The 22,146-nt window shown below is 41.5% G+C and overlaps 1 protein-coding gene across 5 annotated transcripts; it reads left to right on the top strand.

The window, feature by feature from the left end:
• Nucleotides 1-788: 788 nt before the first annotated feature.
• On the top strand, nucleotides 789-19,634 carry zbtb7a (zinc finger and BTB domain containing 7a). Of its 5 annotated transcripts, none has more exons than XM_058760452.1 (4): nucleotides 789-812; nucleotides 9,083-9,619; nucleotides 9,699-10,552; nucleotides 12,880-19,634. In XM_058760452.1, exons 1-4 carry the CDS (start codon nucleotides 804-806, stop codon nucleotides 13,325-13,327), a joined length of 1,848 nt encoding a protein of 615 aa, XP_058616435.1. In that variant the 5' UTR covers nucleotides 789-803; the 3' UTR covers nucleotides 13,328-19,634. The 5 variants fall into 5 exon arrangements, with proteins under 5 accessions (XP_058616435.1, XP_058616436.1, XP_058616438.1 ...); XM_058760453.1 differs by lacking the exon at nucleotides 789-812 and adding an exon at nucleotides 828-1,619; XM_058760455.1 differs by lacking the exon at nucleotides 789-812 and adding an exon at nucleotides 2,018-2,814.
• Nucleotides 19,635-22,146: the final 2,512 nt, after the last annotated feature.

Raw genomic sequence — 22,146 nt, 5'->3', positions numbered from 1 at the left:
GTGTACTATATTTAATGTATATTGTTAAATAATAAGAGTGAACATTTTATTCCATAATAGGAAATATAAGGCATATATAAGAAATACAGATAATTAGAAAAACATGATTTGCATTATAGCTGTTAATTTCTGGTATATTTTAGCACTGCTGTGATAACCAGTACCGGAAGATGCATATTAATGATATGTAATGCATTATTATTTTTTTTAAATCTAAATTAAGTTAACGGTACTACAGCTAACATACTTTGTACATGTAAAATTGTGGCATGTTTTGAAAATGGGAAAAAAAATAAAAAATACATAAAATATATATAACCATTTAGCCAATGCTTCAAGGCTGCTCAACAGTTAGGGATGAGCTGTTACAAAACTAAGATGCAGAGACATGTTTCATAAAATACTTTGGCATACGTTTCTGAAAATGTGTGCAAAAATATGAATTTAGTAACTTGAAATGCACCTTTACAGCTTCTTTTAATTATGAATCCGTTTAAAGTGTCCCAGTTATACTGCCCTCTATGTCTGGTGTGCGTTAGTTCATCATGCTTGTCTCCTACTTGATACTTCAGCATTTAAGCACAACTCGGTGTCATACACAATTACACTCTTCTGCGTCCACTCCCTGTTTTACGGGAGAGTCCTCGATTGTACAGTCACTCTTAGAGAGGTCATATACTGCTCCTCCTGTTTTTGAGAACTTTCAGTCCAGCGGCAGGTAAGCGGGCAAACGGGTCTCTTAAGTGGTGGAGGATAATCCATGTCTGTCCCGCTGGTCGACTGCACTCATCGCTTCTCTCAGCATGATTTTGGTGAGTATGGAGAATCGCAGTACACGTTTAGTTGTTTGGTTACTTATTTTTAATTACCGTTTGTAGTGTTTTAGAGGGTTCGGTTGTTACATGTAAAGAAGGAAGACGTGTCAAAAAGGTGAAGCAGTAAGTGAATAGTGTCGCTTCTATCCGACGACCCCTCGAGTGTAGGGTACACACTCTATGAGCTGTATTAGTTAGAGACAGTGGAGGGTGTGTGTGTGTATATGTATTGCGGGGGGGACTGCTGGCAGACCCTGAGTGTCCTGGAATGTGCCATGGCTTGTTCTGGGGTGGGACTCCATGACCTCAGGCAATGGGATGGGTGGGTGCGACTGCATTCGCAAACACAGGGGAGAAAGAAGGACGGTTAACTCTCATTATTTTGGCGCACTCGCTCACCCAAAGTACACGTGCAACACCCCTGCAAACAACTTTGTACAAATACAGGCCGGTTTTACCAACGATATCCTTGTGAACTCCACAGTTGTGTTCATGTCATGAGTGATGGTGGCCACTATGGCATGATAACAACCTTTTACTGTATTCCCCAGAGAGAAGCAGAGGAGAACAGCATGGGGGAATGCTGTTTCTTTAAGAGAGAGGGAGAGCGAGAGAGAGAGAGAAAGGAGGGACCTTTTTGCCCTCCAGAAACCAGGAAGGGAATTGAGTTGATCTGCTGGTGCTTGGTTAGCGCATACAGAGCTTTGAACAGCAGGGACAGCTAAGAGAGAGAGAGCTCCACAGAGGAGGAGAGAAGAGGAGGGAAGAGCTAACCCATAACAAGCACCGCCACGGCCATCGCAGGTGAGCTCGTTTCCCCCTGCTTGTCCCCCGTGTCGTCTGCCCAGGGCCTATCGACTGAAGGGAGCAAGGCTGAGAAGGAAGGAATGAGGGAGGGGGACAGAGAGGAGAGAGAGAGAGAGAGAGAGAGTATGTGTGTGGGGGGTAGGAGGGGGCTCCAGTGCCAGTGAGGAATTATTACTCTTTTTCTTTGGTCTTCCGAGTAACTGATTTGGTACACCTTCGGTTCACTGGCATTGCTTGAATAAACTTTTTTTTTCTCTTCTTACTCTTGTTAACTTTTTTGTTGTTGTTGTTTTGGAGGCAACCCTTAAGGGGTGTGTTTGTCGGAGGTTAGACAAGAGGAGAACGTAGTAGCAAGGAACCAAAAATAATTCCATAGGACAAGGTACAGTGCTACGTACTGGGGTCTGCTTTTCTTAAACCTTTGTTGTCATTCATGAAGAAACAAACTCTGATAACTTGTGCATGCACCTTTTGGCATTTTTTCTTTCTGTAGCAAATTGCATTTACACTGGTTAATGTTATGATGGAATATTTTAGGTCAAAAAAAGTCTCATTTGGGTCAAGAATGCTGAATATGTCAGTTGATGTAGGGTGACAATATAAATGTATTGTATTGAAGTTCTACAGAGTTGTGTTTGGATCCCTTTGTCTTTTCTCATACGTACAGCGCTTGGCACTGCTTGTTGGCTGGTCTGTACTTTTAATACCTGGCATCCTGCTAGCAACACACGGTAGTGTATAATTCAGCTCTGAATGCTTACGTTGAAGCAAGCTCTTAGATGTGGGGGTGGCAAGAGCAAACAGTTTGGGACTTGTAGTTCTTAGCAGTGGCCTAGAAGCAGGTGAAGTCATACTTAAGGACTGCGTTTCCCAGAGTGCCTTGCCCTTGGCCATACAGGAAAGGGAACAGCCGGTAGCCTATCCTAGTGGGGAGGTGTGGTGATTGAGGAGCGGGCAAGCCAATCGCAGAGGGGGAAGTGAAGCCAGAGCAGTGGGCTGAAAATAGAGTGGGGGAGTTAGTAGGTGTCTGCCTGTGTGGGATCAGGCAAGGGCTTGCCTGTGTAACTAGGGCCACTCGGAAGTTTCCTGTCTGCAGTTGCTCCAGACCAGAGCCCTGCCCAGGCACAGAGGCAGGCAGGCAGGCAGAGGGAGACTGAGCTGACCCACAGGGAAACAAAATTCTGGCCGGCCGGTAAGAGCTTCAAATGCACTCTCACTCTCTCTGGTGTCTGAAACGGGAAAGGCAAGCTAGAAGAGAAATAATGGAATCTTAAAAGGGGAAAGAGAGGGACTTGGCTTGATTAAGTTCAGAGCGCTTGACCCACTTGCAGATGGCATAGAGATGGAAAACGGAGGCCTGCTGTATTAAGGTATGACTTGGTGAGCTTCTGTGCAGCGAGTTTTACTTTCCAAGTACTTTCATAACTGAACTCTGTCTTTGTGATTCTTATTTTTTTTATCTGATCTAGCTGTTACAAATTGCCATTTAATAAAATGTTTTCAAGCAGATTCATGTAATGTTGGTCACAGAAGGTTGGGTTTAACACTGGTGGACTCTGGTGAAATGGTTTCAAATAAAGTGAAATTCACATCAAAGATATCCTGCTCATTGAGATCTCTAAGAACCTTGGACTTTGGAAAGTTTTTCCTCTTCTCTTGGCAGATCCCTTATAGGCTTCTCTGCCCCCTCATTCTTTTTATAGCTGTGCCATAATGCACATCAACATCTTCTCCCTTGGTAAGGGTCTTTAACAAGGTCTCATGACTTGTCAAATAAGAAGACTGCATGTTTGTCCTGGACTCAAAGGCGTTGCAGGAAGCAGCACTCTTTCGCTCTCTCTTTTTTTTATTCAAAGATGTATGCAGATCGTTTCCAACCCATACTTGCTCGACTCGTTTTCACTAGTGCGGGTACAGGGAGGACGCAAGGGGTATTTTTATTCACAGATGACGCCCAGTGTCTGAATAATGCACAGACAAGTCTCCTTGTCTCACTGGGGTGAGGCCGATCTTTATTGTCTTTTACTTGTTTAAGTGGCAAAGAGATTCTTACCCACCATAAACCAGTTAACCCTGTACGCAGTTAAATTACCTGGCAGGGTCGTTTCAGGTCAGCATTTATGACAGGTAAGGTATGTGTGAACTTCATGCTGATACACATCATGCAGTGGGTTTTTTTTCACCCTTTTGTATCAACTTGATGTTGTGTTATTTCACCAAGTATGTGTTTTGCTATATGAAATCTCAGATTTTTAGAAGCTGACTTAATATTAGTTTTGTTTGCCTTTTATTTAAAGTTTCAATTGCTAGACATCCAGTGTGAATTGTTTAGGTTTTTATGCACTTGTGTGTATGAGATATTTGATTAGCTTTTTGAATGCTTATGAAATACAAATTTTATTTGAACGTTCACAATCCTTTTGAAAAGTTATGTAAAATTGTGGTCTGTTGTGAAGACATCTGTTTTTGCGTCCTTGTGCAGTGCAGGACTGAGGGCTGAAGGCACTAGAGGTTACCAGCTACTGTTTGGCCAAGTATTTTGAGTAAAGTATTTTTTGACCTTTTTTGAACACACTTTGAATTGGCTATCTGAACAAGGTTTAGTTTTATATCGTCTGGGACGTTTGTGAAACATTTTTGAATTGATCAAATTAAAGTCTGATGCTGGGAGATGGGCTGCTGCAAGCTAGCATCACTATCGGTAATCAGAGAGCTCATCTCATTATTCTCTCATTGCACTCTTTAAAGGGCCTTCTTCCACTTGTTCTTATCTGCTGGGAGTCTGTCGACATGAGTGAGGCCTTCTTGGTTTCCTTGACAGTAATGTGGAATCCAATTGCTGTAAGTTTATGCTCTTGCCCCCATTCGCTATTGTGGAGCTCGACCTCCAGCAGGTGGAGGAGTCCTTGACATACTTACCTTAGTGCGATCGTTCACAGATATGCTGGGAGGTAGAGCTGAAAAAAAAAATCCTGGGTGGGTTGTCATGTCTTTTTGCCTCCTCAGCAGAGGCAGAAGAGGGAAGTGGAAGCTGTGGTGGACTGGTGGTGGAGTGTGCAGTGCAGTGTCTGGGAGAGCTGGTCATCTGATAACAGAGCGGGTTCTGTTACACCATCACCAGAGTCACGCAGGAAGTCTTCTTCCGCCCAACCGGCCAGGCTGCCGCAGCAGCAGAAGAGCTCAAGACATGGACTGTGGCCTGAGTGCAAGGGCACTGTAAGGGCTGGAGTAGCGCTGCCGCCATTACTCAATTTTGTTTCTGTTTCATGTGTTGATTTTCTTGCTCTTTCCTCATTTCCTGGCCCAGCCACAGTTTGTCCGAAAGACTCCGAAGTTGTGGGCAGCTCAAAGACGGATGCAGGGAGTTAGGTCTGGAAAAGTTTGGTCAAACTATGAGGGGGCGTCGTGGCATTTTCACACGTGGGCTTCATTCTAACATGGGACTCTAACAAAGCTGCTGCTGGTCTAGAAAGATTGTAGGCACGTTGTTGCTTTTGAAGCTGAGTTTCTTGCCTTATCTGCTCTACCTTTTGCTGTATGCTCTGTTCCTATCTGATATACTTCTGCAACTAAGACCTTTAATTTCTCACCATAAAGAGTACATAGTTTGCTTGTACTATTGACCCTATGACATAGGATTTTTCCTCAAAGAGGGATGTAATTTTGCCTATAGAAGTTTCCAGCAACTAAAGTGAGGTGAAATAAAGAGTTGCGCTAGTGTGCACTTGTTTCTAGCAGCCTCACCCAATACCTTTTGGGGGGCATTGTGAATACAAGTCTGGATTTTTGGCAGCCTACTGACATATCTCCAGTGAAACGGCCCAGCACTACAACTCCAGTTTTATCAGTTGTTCGCCCACTTCCTGCTTGCACTTTTTGCAACCAATCATGCTTCCCTAACCAGTGCTGGCAGGAGTGACTCATTTGCAGGGCCTTGCTCAAAATCCTGTTCTTCTTGGAACCAGTCAGCCCCTCTCCATACTGTTTACGATTATCCGGTAATATCCTCTCTGTCTTGACCTTGAACCTTGTCAACCTAGTGTAGTGACTCCACTTCCCTCCCTCATGAGGAAGGAGGAGCTAATCACGCAAACACACACACACTAGCTTGTACTTACATACTGAGTGGACATGCATGTCAGAGGGATGCCCTGTGTACATAAGTCACATGTTTGTCATTAATCATCTCAAAAGATTCTTTCGAGGGATTCCCAAGCTGTCGTAAAATACACAGTGAAATGTGTGACTGACGAAAAAAGAAAGTTAATAGAAAGACACCAAAGTGTTCCATAAAACCCTGCTGGTTGTTTTGGTTTATGTCATAAGTCAATGTGTGTTCCTGGAATGTGTGGCATGTGCTTGCCTAAGATGTTTCATTCTGAGGTGTCAGTTTTCGGTTCATATAATGAGCAAGTAAATTTACTTTCCTTTGCTGGATTAGCGTTGTTTTAGAGTTAGTTGAGGAGAGAAGAAGCTGCATTCTAAGAACTTAATCACCAAACGCATTAAATACCCTTGACACAATTTGATTGACAGTAGTTACCTCACGATTCTTGTAAAAAGATTTTACTGAGTTGGCGGTGTTATTTCCAACTGATTACACAATTCTGAACTATTTCTGAACTAGTTATATTGTAACCTTACGTACCAATAGGTAATGTGCTAGTTGAACTTCTAAACTCATTTAGTTTACATTTGACCAGATGAGTTAAAACAATTCAAATACTCGTTAAGACAGTTTGACAGTCTCTGAAATCTATTTTCGATAGCCTCACTTCGCATTGGCTGGGAGGGGCTGTGGGGGCAGGGGTGGGATGAGTATTCGCAGTAACTTGTGGTTTGACTTGCAAAGTAGTTGAGGCCTGTGCGTGCGGCCATCAGAAGAGGTCTGAAATGAGACGTTGGGGCCGTTGCACGGCCCCTGTCACCCATAGCCATGAATAAGTGATGAAGAATGTTGGGAGCCCTGAGAAGGTGTCAGGATCAGGTTTGTTTGCACTGTTTCCTCTTTCTTTCAGCTTTGCCCTGGGTTTATTCAGGGACAGAGATGCTGCTTAACTGGTGCCTTGCTATCACCCACAAGCTGAAGTGCAGAGAGATGACATTTGGTTTTGTAGTGTCTCTTCTAAGAAACTCCCTTATGATGGCAAAACTACTCTTGCTCTTTTTCTCTGAAATTCGTGGTTTTTTTCAGATTTTATGAGTTTTTCTGGGTGTGGCACAGGTTCCTTGTGAATCAAGGTAAATTGTCTGAACTGAAAAGGTATATTTTAGTGTTTAATGAAACTAAAATTGAAAAATTCTGTTATCATTTACTCGCCCTCATAGGGGGCGAACTATCCCTTTAAAATAAACACCACTTTTGAGTCAGACAATTTTCCCTGATTTATGAGATACCATACCTGGAAACACTTATTGTCTAACCCAATCTCCAGCCTGGCTTCTACCTTAACTTATTCAAATTCTCTGCAATAAAACAATGAGATAGAATGCACCTGTTAGTCAAGCAGATGGGGTGGGGGGGTTATCAGAGAGATAACAGAAAACCAAAGAGCTTGCCCTACAGGTGCCCATCATTTAGCTCAAAGGTGAAGGGAGAGGCAGAACGAGAAGGGCTTAAGCCATGGGCTTATGGGCATTACCATCTAACTTAAACAAGTCAAGACGTGGTCCAGTGGGGGACTATTATTGGAATGGCTTCTTTGAAGTGTGCTATATAGAAGTGTGTAGTGCATATGTGCCCTAGATTATGGTATTTTCATCATATTCTGACACTGAACTCTTTAACTGTATTTGCTAAAGTCAGATGGCATGAAAAAATGACACACAAAAGGTGAGCCTGAGTGTCATCCACAGTAATAATGCACACAAGACTATTCGTGGATTTGCTGCTGTGTTTTAGCTTCCCACTACCTCTCAGTTGCTACACCAATAGTGACCTGACTTGATGCCAGCTCTCAAGGTGTGGAGGAAGGCAGCTTTGTGCAAGCGTGAGAGAGAGAGAGCAAGCAGCCAGGTTGAGCAGGTCTTGCATACATACCAAGGGGCTTGATCTGAAGGAATGTCATTTGAATGCATTGCTCTTACTGAGTATAATCCCCCTGTGGCCTCACCCCCTGCTGGGTCACTCTGGCAGATGGAGGGGCGGGGGGTAGTTAGGCTGTTTGGTGTTCACACGTAAGCGTGTGTTTGCCAATGGACAAATCAAGGAGGGTTGCCTTTCAGAGCCCCCCTCCCTCTACCCTTGCCTGTACTGCGGTCGATCATTTTAATCTCCCCCCACACGTGATCAAGGGGACAGGCCTTTCCTGAAACTTGGCACACAGTGCAGGGTGGGGTAACCGGCTCAGACCGGATTGACAACCTCCCTATTTAATACTGTTCCCTTGCAGCCCTGCATGTGTCCTCCTACTCTTCCTCCTCCTCTAGTGGATTTTTTTTTTCCACTCGGGCCTTTAGCCGGCAACCCCCTGCCCCCACCCCCTTCCCCAGAAGCCAACTGACACGCAATTCAGTGCACATGGTGCCCAGCCCTATTCTATGTGCTGTGCACTCCCCCACCCCAGCAAAGCTGCACAAAACAGATTCTCCTTTTCCACTGCCATCATGACAGCAGGCTTGCCACCCTCTGACATGCTGCTACATTTTAATTCAGTTAACACCATGAACTGATTGCTGTACACTAGAAGGCTGTTTAGAGTGCTTTTCAAGACAGATTAAATCCTCAACTGCCACAAGTTGAAGTCAAACAGCATCCTTTTGACGGCATCACCAGATGTTGTACATAACCTGTAGATTGTTTGACGGTTATAAAGACCACTTTAAAGCAACATTTTTGAACCATCAAATCGATAAGGTTAGGCAAAAGTTTTTAATAGTGAAAAAGAAACTGAGAAGGTGAACTGAACTATCTGTTCTATAATAGTCCATGGTGTTAAAAACATCAGTCATTATCATATGCATAATTCACACCTTTTCTTCATTTCAATAATTACACCAATTCCCCATGGACTTTAAAATAAGTCTTGCAACCAGCGCATTGTGTCTTTACAGTCATGGCTTGTAGTCAGAATATCCTTTTATAACATGATGCTTCCATTTGTGGTTTGGATAATCTTGACCAGTGGTCTTTCATATAGTAGCAACCATTCGGCCCCGAACTATTAGCCTCTCTGCTTTATTTGCATACAGGGCATGGCAATTCTACCCCGGATGGTAATAGATTGTAAATAGAATGGACAGCATAAGTATGGTTCAAACGTAAAGTTGAATTGAGCTCTTCAGGTCATTTGTGAAAATGTTTTAGATTGGCGAGTTTGAAAAATACTTGAAAAATGTTTCTCCCTACTTTGTAGTAGTTTTATGTAAAATAGTTGCCTCAATTTAGTATCAATAATTATTTTTTTTTTTAAACTGTCACTTTATGATTAGTAACTGTTATTGTTCCTTAACATTCTTAGACAGGCAGACGGACAGACGGCAGGACGGACGGACGGGTGGCGGCTGCGATTGGCGGCTCGGCGGCAGGCTGGTGGAAAATGTCGTCGGGAGCAGGTGGGCGGGGAAGACGTGAGGCAAGAGCCTGTGGGGGTGCAGGCGAGGTAGAGGAAGGACCAGTGGGCATCCCCTTCCCTGAGCACAGTGCTGACCTGCTGGGCAGTCTCAACCGGCAACGGTTGAGTGGGCTGCTGTGTGATGTGCTACTAGTGGCTCAAGAGAGAGAATTCCCTGCCCACCGCTCCGTGTTGGCTTCCTGCAGCACCTACTTCCACAAGCTTTTCACCTCGGGTCTGGCTGCTGACCGCCAGAAAGTCTATGCGCTGGACTTTGTGCGGCCTGAGGCGCTGGCCGCCCTCTTGGACTTTGCCTACACGGCCACACTCACAGTCAGCCGCAACAGTGTTGTTGACATCTTAAGTGCTGCCCGTGTGCTGGAAATCTCACCCGTCCAAGATGTCTGCACACACCTGCTGGACACCAAAGTGCTCTCCCCGCCGGTGGGTAATGTGTTTTTTACAAGTTAACTAATGAATGTTTTGGAGCGATATGATGATGTAGTCCCATTTCTTTTTGCAGGCGGGCAGTGAGCAAGAAGAAGACCAGGAAGAGGAGGAGCGAGGTAAGAATGGAAAAGAGCAGGGCATCCGGCTGCGTGCCCGTGAGTACTTGGAGTTTTTCCAGAGGGGGGCGCATTGGGGTAGCAGCTGCAGCACGCCAGAGCTCAGGGATCTGCCCACACACCTGCACTTTAGCCAACGCAATGGCGCTGACAGCAATGGCACACCCATCGGCCCTGCTGACTACTACTCCTCACTGGCCCAAGCCCTATCACAGCCGCCTCGTGACCCCGAAGATGAGAATGTGGATGAGGAGTGCCAGGATGGACCTTCAGTTCTAGCTCGAGGGAAAAGTGCAGAGGCTATGATGTCCCTTTATGCTCCTACTCAGAATGGACATTACTACCTCCATCAGGCAGAACCCAAATCAGAGAGAGAGGTGGAGGGGACAGGTGAACGGGAACACGAACAAGGCCCAGCCAGTGCTTTGCTACAACAGATGATGGACTCCTTGGAGCGGAAAAGGGAACAGGCCACGGCAGGTGGTGGGGGTGAGGAGGATGGGCCGGAGGGCGAAGAGCCAGACGTGGAGTTTTACTTGAAGTACTTTAATAGTGTGCAGCATGAGGAAGCCACCAGTGCCCCCATGTCTCCAAGTTTGCTACCACTTTGGTCATTAAGGGGCAACGGAGGTGGAAACCAAGCAACTGGAGGGGGTAACAGCAGTGAGAGGAAGATGCGCTCTAAGGCCTTCCAGAAGTGCCCTATCTGCTCCAAGGTCATCCAAGGTGCAGGCAAGCTTCCACGCCACATCCGTACACACACAGGAGAAAAGCCCTACGAGTGCGCCATCTGCAAAGTGCGATTCACCAGGTAAGCCTTTTTTTTGTCATTTTGGTTTTGTCTTTGGGAAAATTGAGAGTTCAGTTTGTATTTTTACATACACTTTAGCATCTTGTGTGCTATCAAATTTAAATAGTCAGGTATTCAGTACACTAAAGAGAGCACAGTCAGCCATAAAGTTGTGTTTTATGTTGACAGAAAAGCTGCATGACAAAGTCCTGGAATTTTAACAAGGGGGGTCCAATAAAAGTGGGTTGTGGTAGCACAGCCTGGTCTACTGTTATCAGGGATGAGGCTGTTATAAAACTCTCTATGCCGATATTGAAAGGGATTACAGCACTGTGGCCTATCTACGCCAGTGAGTCAGCTGAACTTGTGACCCTGGGTGTTACGTTGATTATTGCCCCTGGCACATACAGCCCCTCTTTCAGACAAATGGCTGACGAAAAATACTTTCTGAATCTCTGTTAGCAAACTGCTAGCATGGCTTACCCTGCACTTAAGGGCATCACCTCTTCCATGAAACCATTGCCTTAATGAATTAATCAGGAGCCACGCATTGGAAATAGACACTGCGCCAAAAATATCCAGTACCCTATTTGCGTAGAGATGGATCTAAATTTGCCACCTAAATACGCCACCTATTGGGAAGGGGTACTGTAATCTTAATCCTGTTTGATCAGGGTTAAGAGTACGTTTCACTCATACTGCAATAAATCAATCCTATCATGTAAATAATTCATCTCTCTGTGCCCCACTTTGTTACATTGTGTGTATGTGTGTGAAAACACGTTTTCTAATAGGCGTGTATGTATAACTTCCGTATTTTGGTGAACGTATACGAAAGTGAAGGACAGATGAGAAAGTATGAGTGAAAGAATACATGTTTAAATACACAAGTAGGCGTCAACGTGGGCACATGTGTGTTTACATACTTGGGTGTGTGTCTGTCCATGGACACATGTGAGTGCGAATGTGTTCGGTAAGCCTCCAGTATACTGGATGGGTCAACCACCCTAGTTTGTTTAGTTGTACTCTGCCCCGGTCACAAGCTTAGGGGGAGGGACGGAGAAGGGTAAGCTGAGAGCAGAGTCTTACAACAGAGGGCCTTGCATTTGACACCACACTATACGTAACTCCCTTATTGGTGCAAAACAATACACTTTGACAGTATGCTGTCTCTTGTTGAAGAAAGCCTACTCTTTAGCCATTCAGACCAGTTTGCCTCAGGTGGTGTGTCAGAAGTCAAAAATGTATATAAACTGATGACCAACACAAAAGTTAGCTTTGTTAGATTAACATTTAAGAAATATAGAGTGTAAAATATGGTTACAGTGCTTTGAAATGGTTGGACAATTGAGTAAAGACATTGAAGCTTAAACCACATTCTTCCAAACCTGTTCCTCAGCCCAGCACACCTTTTGATTTTTGATCTTACATTGGTTTCTTCCCAGAAACTAAAAGCTCTCCTCAGGTGAACTCAGCTGCCACTGAAGATTTTCAATTTTGCTTGTAAAACAAGAGCAATTGTGCTCTTATAACATGTTCACCATTTTTAAATGGCTCTTTTGGGATACTTAGGGCCCACTATGACTCTGAACTGAACATTGAGCCCTTCAGTGCCTCATTGGCCTAAAAAGAAATTATGGTGATAAAGCTGTGAGCTTTATGGCTCTTTTCCTCATATGACCTTGGGTGCTTTCAGCACAAAAGAATGATGAATAAACTTGACTTTACTCTTAAAAGTAAAGATAGGGAGGTCAGACTCCTTTTATGAATACATGTTGTCTTTGATGTGCAAGAACAGACAGATATATGTATTTACATCCTTAGATTTTTGTGTTTATATGTAGTTTATATAATATGTGTGTTCATGTTTGCCTTTGCTAATGATTTGTGTGGCCAACCTTACCGGTGTGTCTTGTAATTCAACATCAGGCAGTAGTTAGTGACTCACCCAACTATCATAAATGGTCTATTCGAAGTAATTTGGGAGTGGGCATTTTAAGGTATTACAAGTGTATTAAGTTAGCATGTATTCATGTATCATGGTATTGTTTTGTTAATTTTCTAACCTTGAATTGCTGTTGAGTCTGTCATTGTTAGTTCAGTTGCCCTTAATTTTACACTTCATGAACTTACCTGTACTTACCTAAGAAATTACCGGATAATAAAAGGTAACTACATGGGTTGGGATTAGTAGGTTCAGGATTAGTACCCAGTTATTGAAATTACTATAACAAGTACATATTACATGCGGAACAGGACTGTAAAACAAAGGGCTACTGTTAATTTGTTTCAGTCACACAAACCCATGGGTAGCGGCTCATCAGATGTTTTTGTATTGTCTTTTCCAGGCAGGACAAGCTAAAGGTTCACATGCGCAAGCATACGGGAGAGAAGCCTTACCTGTGTACTCAGTGTGGTGCCGCCTTTGCCCACAACTACGACCTGAAGAATCACATGCGTGTGCACACAGGCTTGCGGCCCTACCAGTGCTCCAGCTGTTTTAAAACCTTTGTGCGCTCGGACCACCTCCACCGTCATCTCAAGAAAGATGGCTGCAACGGCATCCCTTCCCGTCGAGGCCGCAAGCCACGCATACGAGATTCTGAGCTCCTGGAAGGTCCTATGGAACTTCCTGGCCCAGAAGCAGACATCGAGAGAGGTCGGCGGCATCCAGACCGGGGAACCGGAACATCAGTCATGGAGGAAAATCACGGTAGTCACACGCACAGTCCGGTTGCCGACGGGGAAGGTAGTGAAGATTTGACCTCGGGACAAAGGAACTCCGCGACAACATGAATCAAACTTCATCAGAGAGGGCTTTACACAAAAACAAGAGGAAGAATGAAACAGAAAAATAAGAAAAAAAAGAAAAGAAAAAAAAAACGAACCTTAACTACATGGTCCTCTTTAAAAAACCAAATCAGGGTGTCACGCAAATCTAATCTTCTAGTTTCTTTTTCCTCCTTTTTTAGCTTCTGCATTCCGCATAGAGACTTAACCACCAAGTTACTGGTCTGTTGGAAGAGCGAAGAGCACTTCAAATCACTCACCCGTGCTGTCAACATCTTTCTGGGTCTTTCTGTTGGTGTTTTTTGTAACATAATGGCATAGCCATGTGCGTACGAGAAAAAGCTACTATGCAGTTTAAACAAGTTCCTCATCTCTGGGTTGCATCTACAGGGCCTTTTCTTAAAAAGTAAGGTGTCAAACACCAGGCTGACTGCTGCTTCAACAGGTTAGCTATGAATGGTCTAAGATGTGATCAAGGCAACCAATAGATCTCTTTTTTCTAATGCAATGAGCAACATGTACATACACTATAAAAAAATATATTGTCTCAGATTGCAATATATGCAATATTCTGATGCAGCACCTTTTTTCTAAATGTTCCAGAAAGAATCGGACAGGGGTTTGATTTAAAGTGTTACTTTCTCTATAAAAGATGTTTTTTGAGAGTTTATCCTTTCATGGTGTAACAGGTTACCGTTTTGAGTTGAATCTACATGGGGAGATTTTGTTAATTTGTTTCTGGCAGGGAGAGGGTAAGACAAGGGATGAGGTCCTGTGTTTCTAAAGCACTACCTTCATCTGATCGCCACTGGGCACAATCATGTTAAATCTTACCTCTCACAGACCTGCTTTTCCTTATTGGCAGTCTTACTTTCATTATATTCTCTCTTATTTTTGGGATTGTCTTAATATTTTGTCATTTGATTTTTCTTTTGACCTTTGAGTTGACTATTTTGGGTACTTGACACTTTACATTTGTATACGTGTGTATATATTAGGTTGTAATCTTATGAGACCCTTTATAAGACGTATATTGCAGATAGATAGGATTACATCTTCCTTCAGCTTCACTCCAGGTTTCTCACTGCGTTAGGTTCGCAGGGGGAAATATGCTGTTTGATATTTTAGAGCATAATAATTGAGAAACCCATTTTTTTCCTAAGCTGCACTTAATGGAACCCAGAAGTTTCCGCCCAAAGTATGAATTGTGATAAATGTGCTTCATTTTGAGTCTTTCTGCAGGAGAGTGAAACTGTATGCAACAGATGAGTGAGGGCACCACTGTTATACAAACGGCTGGTGAACAACTTAAGCAGGGAATCTTTTATTTGTTTGTTTGTTTCAGTGACAGAAGGAGAGATAAAGAGCGAGCACCTTTTTATGCATTTGCACAGCTTTACTAAAGATATCCAACAGAGATAGAGAAATATCTGTTTAAGGAGGCAGTTTGGGTTGGGAAGATACAAAGTGCTTATTCAATTTCTTTGCCCAAGGGACCACAAAAAAGAACCTGAGCGATAAGATGAGCAATAAATTAATGTCCAATTCCAAATAAGCACACAGCTGTAGCCGAGCAAGAGGGAGGGTCCAGTTTTTAGTGTGCGCAATGTGAGCACCATTAATAAATGCAATGTATATAGATACAAAATGGGATCAGTTATACAAACTTCATCGCCTTTTTTACAACGCAAATGACTGGCCGAAGTTTTGAAAGAAAGTGTCCTGAAAACGGAGACCTTTATTTTAAAGTAATATGTGCTTCCTTGCGCTGGAGAGACAGGGTGCAGCAATGTCCTATGGCCACATCAGAGCAGAATGACTCACTGAGAGGGGCCTGGAGCGTCAGCAGGCACTTTGTGGGCACGTTGAGACAGGCTCTCCCCAAAATCCAGCAGAGTGGGTGCTTTGGTTAAGTTAGGACTCTCGTTTAAATAAGGCATGTATGAGGACAAGACTTGACTACGGGAGAGCCTTTTATAGACGATGAAGTGGCACATTTGAAAGAAAATTTCTAATCCGTGCATTCTAAAAGCAGTTTGTGATCCTTGCTAAATCTTTCAAGTGGATCTCAGTGTATACAGTGGCTGTGGTTACAGCTATGGATGCACAGTTTTGTTTCAGGCTGAATTAGAGGATGTAATTTTGTGGCATCGTTCCTTCTGCAGTGCTGTACCCTGTTTATCGGCCTTTTGCACCTTAATAAGAAAGAAGCAAGATTTGAATGCACTTTGTTACTGAGAGGGGCACTTTTTAGTCAAAAGAAACGGGTACTTTTAAACAAAAGAGCAAATGTGCTAAGCAAAAAGGCCCATCCAAGTGGTGATACTTAATTGCTTTTTTTTTTAATTGTAGTTATTATTTTGGCTTGTTCGTAAGTGTTCATTTTGTTAAGGTCTTGACACCGAGCTGCCAAAAAGTGCAGTCACTTAAGAGAAAGTTTTGATTGATTTAAATGGTTGAAAGAATATTAATGGAGATATATCATATCTTTCATATATATTACACATGAAAGCATAATGATTAATTGCACTTAAAGTTGATTTAAAAAGTTCTCTATTTTGTCTTAATACAGAAGAGACTAAAGATGTGGAAGCATCTGCAGGGATTTATGCTAATTATCTACAACTACATACTCCTCCTGTTTAGTTTCTTTCAGTGCATTGTGATATGTTGAGTTTTGCTGGTCAAGTGTAGTGTTCACTTTAAATTTGTTGTTGAAGGCCACACCCTAAGCATCACACTACTGTACGTTACGAAGAAAGATTTTGTGTGACTGGACAACACGGCAGAATTAATCCTTCTGGAAATTCCAGTGTATGAGCTTGTGTTTTTCACACCCCAAAACGCTCAGTTAATAATACATCACATGCCTGCAAGGGTGTGTGGTAACACATTGACCTAGACCAATCTCTTATCAACTGTTTCACTCATCGCCTGCGTTCATCCCATATGAAGTTCACAGTAGCTTTTAGATTTGTTTCCGGGATGTATTTGTACCTATGCCACGGCCCAAATTTATTCTCTCATTATAGAAGCAGAAGTTGGAGTGGAATTGTTGTGGAAAAAGCCTACTTGAGTTCCCTTTCTGTCTATTGTTTTTTTTTTCTGTGATATTAAGTGTGAGAGTTTCAAATTTGCAATGCTTTCTTTTGTTTTATTGTAAAATGTGTTGCTGCAGCTTGTTTGTTTTCTAGCAAAGATAATGCTAGCTGTGTTTGTGGGGTTTTGGGTGAAATGGTGGTGGATAATAGGGAGGGTTAGGTGGGTGGGAGGGGAAGGGAGGTACAAAGCCTGATAGCACTGGAAATGGTGCTTTAGCTGAGAAAGAGTTTTTGCACTAAAAGTCACTCATGTCCTTGTCCTTGGAGGAGGGGGACTGGAGAACCGGGCAAGGCCTTTGAGTTTCTGTGAACACAGAGTCTGTTTAATCTCCACTTCACTTCCCTATACTTACATCTGCAATTAACTCTTTGAAAACCAAAGTAGGCAAAGACTAGGATTACTTGAAGACTATTCTTGGCCATTAGAAGAAAGAGGTGAATCTTACTTTTTCAACAAAAGCATAAACAAAACCAATTCCTAGACGAGTGTAGGTCAAGAGTCCAAAGCAACTCCAACAGAAATAAGCAGCTTGAGGAAAGACACCGTATTCATGGAATGGCTTATTTCCAACAGTTAACAGGATCAAACCCTAAGCATCTGTGTCTGCGTAGAAGTTTGGTGGAGTTATTAGAGGTCTTTGTGAGTTCACACAGACTCATTGGTTTGATCTGGAGGGGGGGCGTAAGCTTTGTTCAGTGGGTCCAAAAGGAGTCGGGCAGAGTCTTGAAGCTTGACAAGTGGAGAAGGATTCTGGAGAGAATGTGCCTTAACTTAAAAGGAGATTGGGATGATTCTTCAAAAGACGGCTTCCATTCCAGCTTCCCAAACGATTCTTGAATACTTGTTGGTTGAAACTATGTTCTATTGTTGACATTTCTAAGAACCAAAAGGTTAAATAAGATCTTTGTCCACAAATTGTCTAATACACCTCAATTTGTAAATATAACTAGTTAAAATTTTCTCCTGATTGCAATGAGAACTTCATTTAGCCCTGTTTATTGCTTCCGCCCCAATTGTGACTCCACTGATAGACACTACAGCGAGAAAGTGTCTCAAAAAAAACAAACATTTCCATGACTTTAAAAGCACCATGTATGTAATATCCAAATACTAATCTATTTTTGTCTTTATTTGCTTAATTTATTGTCAAAAACCATTAAAGATTTCAATGACAGTGATAACCGTAATAATCATAGAAGATAATCTTATTACAATTTTAGATGTTATGGCTGGGTCGAAGCACAACTAGCTGAGGATGACATAATGCATGGCTAGATTCGCACAGTTGTTCTCACCTGATCCACTGCTGTTAGATGCCCAGCGGGCATGTTGCACAAGGAGCGGCTCATGGGCGGTGGGTACTAGTTTGCACAGATTGGGGAGGGTGGGTAGCATTTTTGTGCAGTTTGAGCAGGGGAACTATGTCTTATAAGGGGGGTTTGGAGAGCCTTGTCAGGTATTGCTGTGCCATTCTGTGTACCTAAGGAATTTATAGCCATCTACGTCTTTGACTGCCTCAGCTGGTTATGTTTCACTGATCAGGAGATGTTCTGGAGAGCAGATGTCAGAGGTTGTGGTGGGAGGCAGGGGGATTTTGGGATTATGGGCCATTGTCTATGCTTCTCAGGTTAAATAATCAAGGCAGTCCATGTCAATTTTTGTTGTTTGGTTTAAGCTCAAATTTTGCCTTCTGTGTAATCAAAGCTTTATTGTACTGAGAGTACACCAACCGAATATATATTATGAGTTTTGATGATATCAAAAAGCCAACTACCCATGTGACCACAACACCCTCATTTTTGTTTTGCCTAATAACTGTACATTCTTTTCTAGTGTAGAAAACAATGGCAAAATGTTTTAGTTTTATTTTTTTTTTACATGTTTTAACATTCTAGAATGGTGAGTGGTGTATTGTCTCAGAATGAGGCCAAGACATAAGTGAATTGTGGGATGGAGACATCCAGTCTGAGGTCTTCAAGTCAAGGATGCATTCCATAACTTCCTCTTAATAGCTGTTAGAACGAACAGATGCAGGTAGATGGAAAAGAGGTGGTTTCTTAAGTCTTAAAGGACTTTCTTAAAAGTTTTTCACTTTTCCTCTACCCAGAATGTGCAGGGAAGAAAGTGTGTTGGGCTTCACAAAGCCATCAAGCTGATAGCAGTTCTGTGATTGTAACAAAAAAAGCACTTTGCGAAAGGCCATCCAGAATATTGTGTGCTGTCTCCTTTGATTATTACTGTTATTGTTATTGTTTTTCATCTTGTTAATGCAATTTTTTTTTTTTTATCTCATTGTGGATGTAATGATTTATTTAAATGCAAAAACTACATGAAAAGAAAAGAAACTTGAACATGCGATATATTTGGGTTGAAGTCCATTTGAACTGCCGCCCCGTACCACACACATCTCTGGAAATACACACGAAACAAGGAATGGCATATGTTCAAGTTGTCATACATGTTTTCTTTTAACAGTTTTGCACCTTTAAACCCAAATCTCATTACAAAGGACTTTACATTTGCTTAAAGGACATTTCTTCCTGGGTTTCCATTGTTCTGCAATGTGCTTCATAGACAAATACAGAGTTTATAAGAGAGTAGATCTAGATTATTGTTAGGGCTTAACTATCCCAAACAATGTCCAATAAACGGCTGCAGATACGCAACTTGCAACCCTGTCCAAGACAGTCAGGTTTGGACCATTATACAACTTTCCTGCATATGGACGATATATGATATCTCTAATTACTTTCTTTCTATGTTGTTAGACAGTAAAATATGTTTTCCATATTGTTTTTGCATAAGGTTTATGAGTTTATAAGGGACTTGTTATATACTCTATTCAAAGCTCATCTCTTGTACGTTTAACATTTCTTGCATCAAATCTGTATCATAATTCATTATGTGGTTAATCAGCTGAACGGACACAAGTTATGCACAGAAAACAATGAATTTTCAGGCTTTGGGGGCACTTTTTTTAACACTTATGTTGACTTTGGGGCGGCAGAAAACTCCCAGTGTCTCAGGCTTGGACAGCAGAAACCCTTTTTTTGTTTTGTTAATTCAAGTCCTGTTCCTTTCCATTGTCTGTCAGTGTGTGTTGAAGCTATTGAGATGTACAGGAGAATTTGGGAGAATTTGCACTTTTGGCGATGAAAAGAATTTGTATTGTATATGAGACCACTAAATCTACATCGTCTAAATCAAACAATTCCATGTTGTTTTCCTTTTTCATTTTATTCTTTTTCTTTTTTGTTTTGTTTTATTTTTACAAAATATATCCAAAAATGTCTGACGTTTAAGAAATAAGACATTTCTATTAAAAACAGAATGTTTACGACCTCCCTGTCTTTGTATGATAGATTTTTTTTTTTTTCTAAAAGAACAAGTGTTTAATAAAGGTTTAATATGTCTATATCTGTAAATATGTATACGATTAAGATGAAAAGGAAGCTGTCTCAACCGTTCTGGAAAAAACACTTCTCTGGCCAAGCTGGATTTTAGTTAAGAGGCCAGCTGAAAAGTGCCCAAAATCCCTCTAAAACGAGCCAAGAGACTAGCCTTACCAGGCTGGGAGACTAGTTTCTAGTTGAATATGTTTTTTACAGTTGTGAATGTAAGTTGTTTGCAATTTCAGAGTAAACAAAACTGTATCTTTCTCCTTGATTTTTTGGTAGAATGTGTCTTAACGTATAAACTGTGATCTTGAACTTAATACTGACACCTATCAGTGTGGATGCAACATTACACAAAAACTAAAGTTTTAGCCTGCTGAGGCTGTATTTGCAAGCACGTTTTGTTTTATTCTTCAAATGAAAGTGTCTGATAATAGGGAGGTTACAGAGATAAAGTTAGCACTATTTGGCTGGTCATGTGATCTCAGTTTGGCATCACAAAGATTACTCTTATGCAGAGTAAAAAGCTTGCTTCTCACATGAGCCTTGGTCGTTTGAAACATTATCCAGATGTATTTTTCATATATCACGGTTTCTCTCACCTGAATATGTGTAAGGCATGAGGTACTGGGTATTAATTTGATTATATAACTGGTGTACAATTGAAATATAACACTTGCAAATATGCTGTTCCTTTGAATACATTGCGTCTACGGCCAAATTGTGCCATTCTTTAAACTGGTAGCTGGTTTAAAGTAGTAAATATTTGGTAGACCATCTTGGTCCAGCAACTTACAAGGTGGTTCTGCTAGTTTAAGATGGTAAGGCTAGTTTAAAGAAGCTGGTAGCTGGTCAGCCAGCTAATAACCATTTCAGACTAGTTCATTACCAGCTCAGACCAGCTATAAACTACTATGCTCCAGATTACAGTTTAAGATTGTGTCTCCAACAGGATTTATGCCAGTTATTTTAGCATAATTATAACTGCTTGCCTTTTCTTAAGTCAGTTGAATTGGCCTGCATATTTACAAAAGTTTACTAAATCTCAGAGAATTCCATACAATAGTAAACCATTCTACTGTAGCGTAGGGTAATTAACAGTCATTTCGCGCCAATTCTGAAAATAGGCAGCGCTCTAACGACATCAATTCATGAAATCGCTAAATTAAGAGAACTATAATTTGGCTTTAAGATGATCAGTAATTCTTGTAATGTTGATTTTAATTTGAAATAAACACTTACGTGCGATGTTATGTAGCCTATATTCAAAGAGACATGCTCTTTTCGCCATTACATTTATTTCTTGAGTACCTCAGGCCAATGGACCGCGTACATAGAGACGGCGCTAAAATAAAAAAGAAAAAGAAAACAAGCATCCCGATGTAGTTCATTACATAACCACAAGATGTCACTACACCTTAACTGTTCTCCCGCGACAAACTTCAAGATTTCCCATGCGATTATGGGTGTATATCCAAACTATCTGCATTGTTCTTTGTTTATAGTGAGTTCCATTTACAATAGGGTTGTTTAAAATAACTATAACTATTTGTATAATTATTTTACTCTACAAATAATGAAGTATAAATTAATCTGATTTTGAACTGTGGCCATTCTTACAGACTATTGCTGTTATGCAGCATATTTCCATGTGGCTTAATATTTTGAATGAAATATTACTAACAATGAAATCATACTAATGTTGAGTTAAATTTTTTTTAATAATTTCGCTTCAGTGGTTTTGAATGATATGTTTGCCATATGCCTGGGTGCCATATCCAGATTATCCCCCCCCCCCCCCCAACTGAAATGTTTCAAATATTTATATATTACTGTTAAATTGGTAATCAGTTTAGATTTTTTTTTTTTTTGTCACTTATTCTATCCTTTGTAAAATCTCGTATTTTCACAATTACTTCATCCTCAATAAAGTGTAGAAAAATGACAGTTATGGCAGGAAAATGACACAAACATCAGCATTAGCAGTAATTTATATGAATTATGTGATATTTTGTGGTCATCTGTGTGATAAAATTACAGAAATGAATGTAATATCAAAATTTCAAAATATACTTAAAAATGCATTAAAATGTATTTCAGGTTGACCAGTATGTCCAGCAGTATTGGAGGAATGAGTCACATGCGAGTCTGAAATTAGTTGTACCAGACTTTATTAGGGCATTTCTATGTAAAATATGTGATTAAATGTCCCCTACTCTTAGGTAAAGTGCTTATTTTGAGACTATGGATAGTGTCCTCCTCCTCCTAATGTCCCAGACGCGACAGAAACAGGATGAAAACAGAGAATTGAGGGGTGATTAATAATTA

The sequence above is a fragment of the Onychostoma macrolepis genome, chromosome 22, assembly GCF_012432095.1.
Source record: "Onychostoma macrolepis isolate SWU-2019 chromosome 22, ASM1243209v1, whole genome shotgun sequence".
NCBI classification, from domain to species: Eukaryota; Metazoa; Chordata; class Actinopteri; order Cypriniformes; family Cyprinidae; genus Onychostoma; species Onychostoma macrolepis.
The sequence above is the reverse complement of the archived record's forward strand: the minus strand, read 5'-3'. Positions and strand labels throughout refer to the sequence as shown.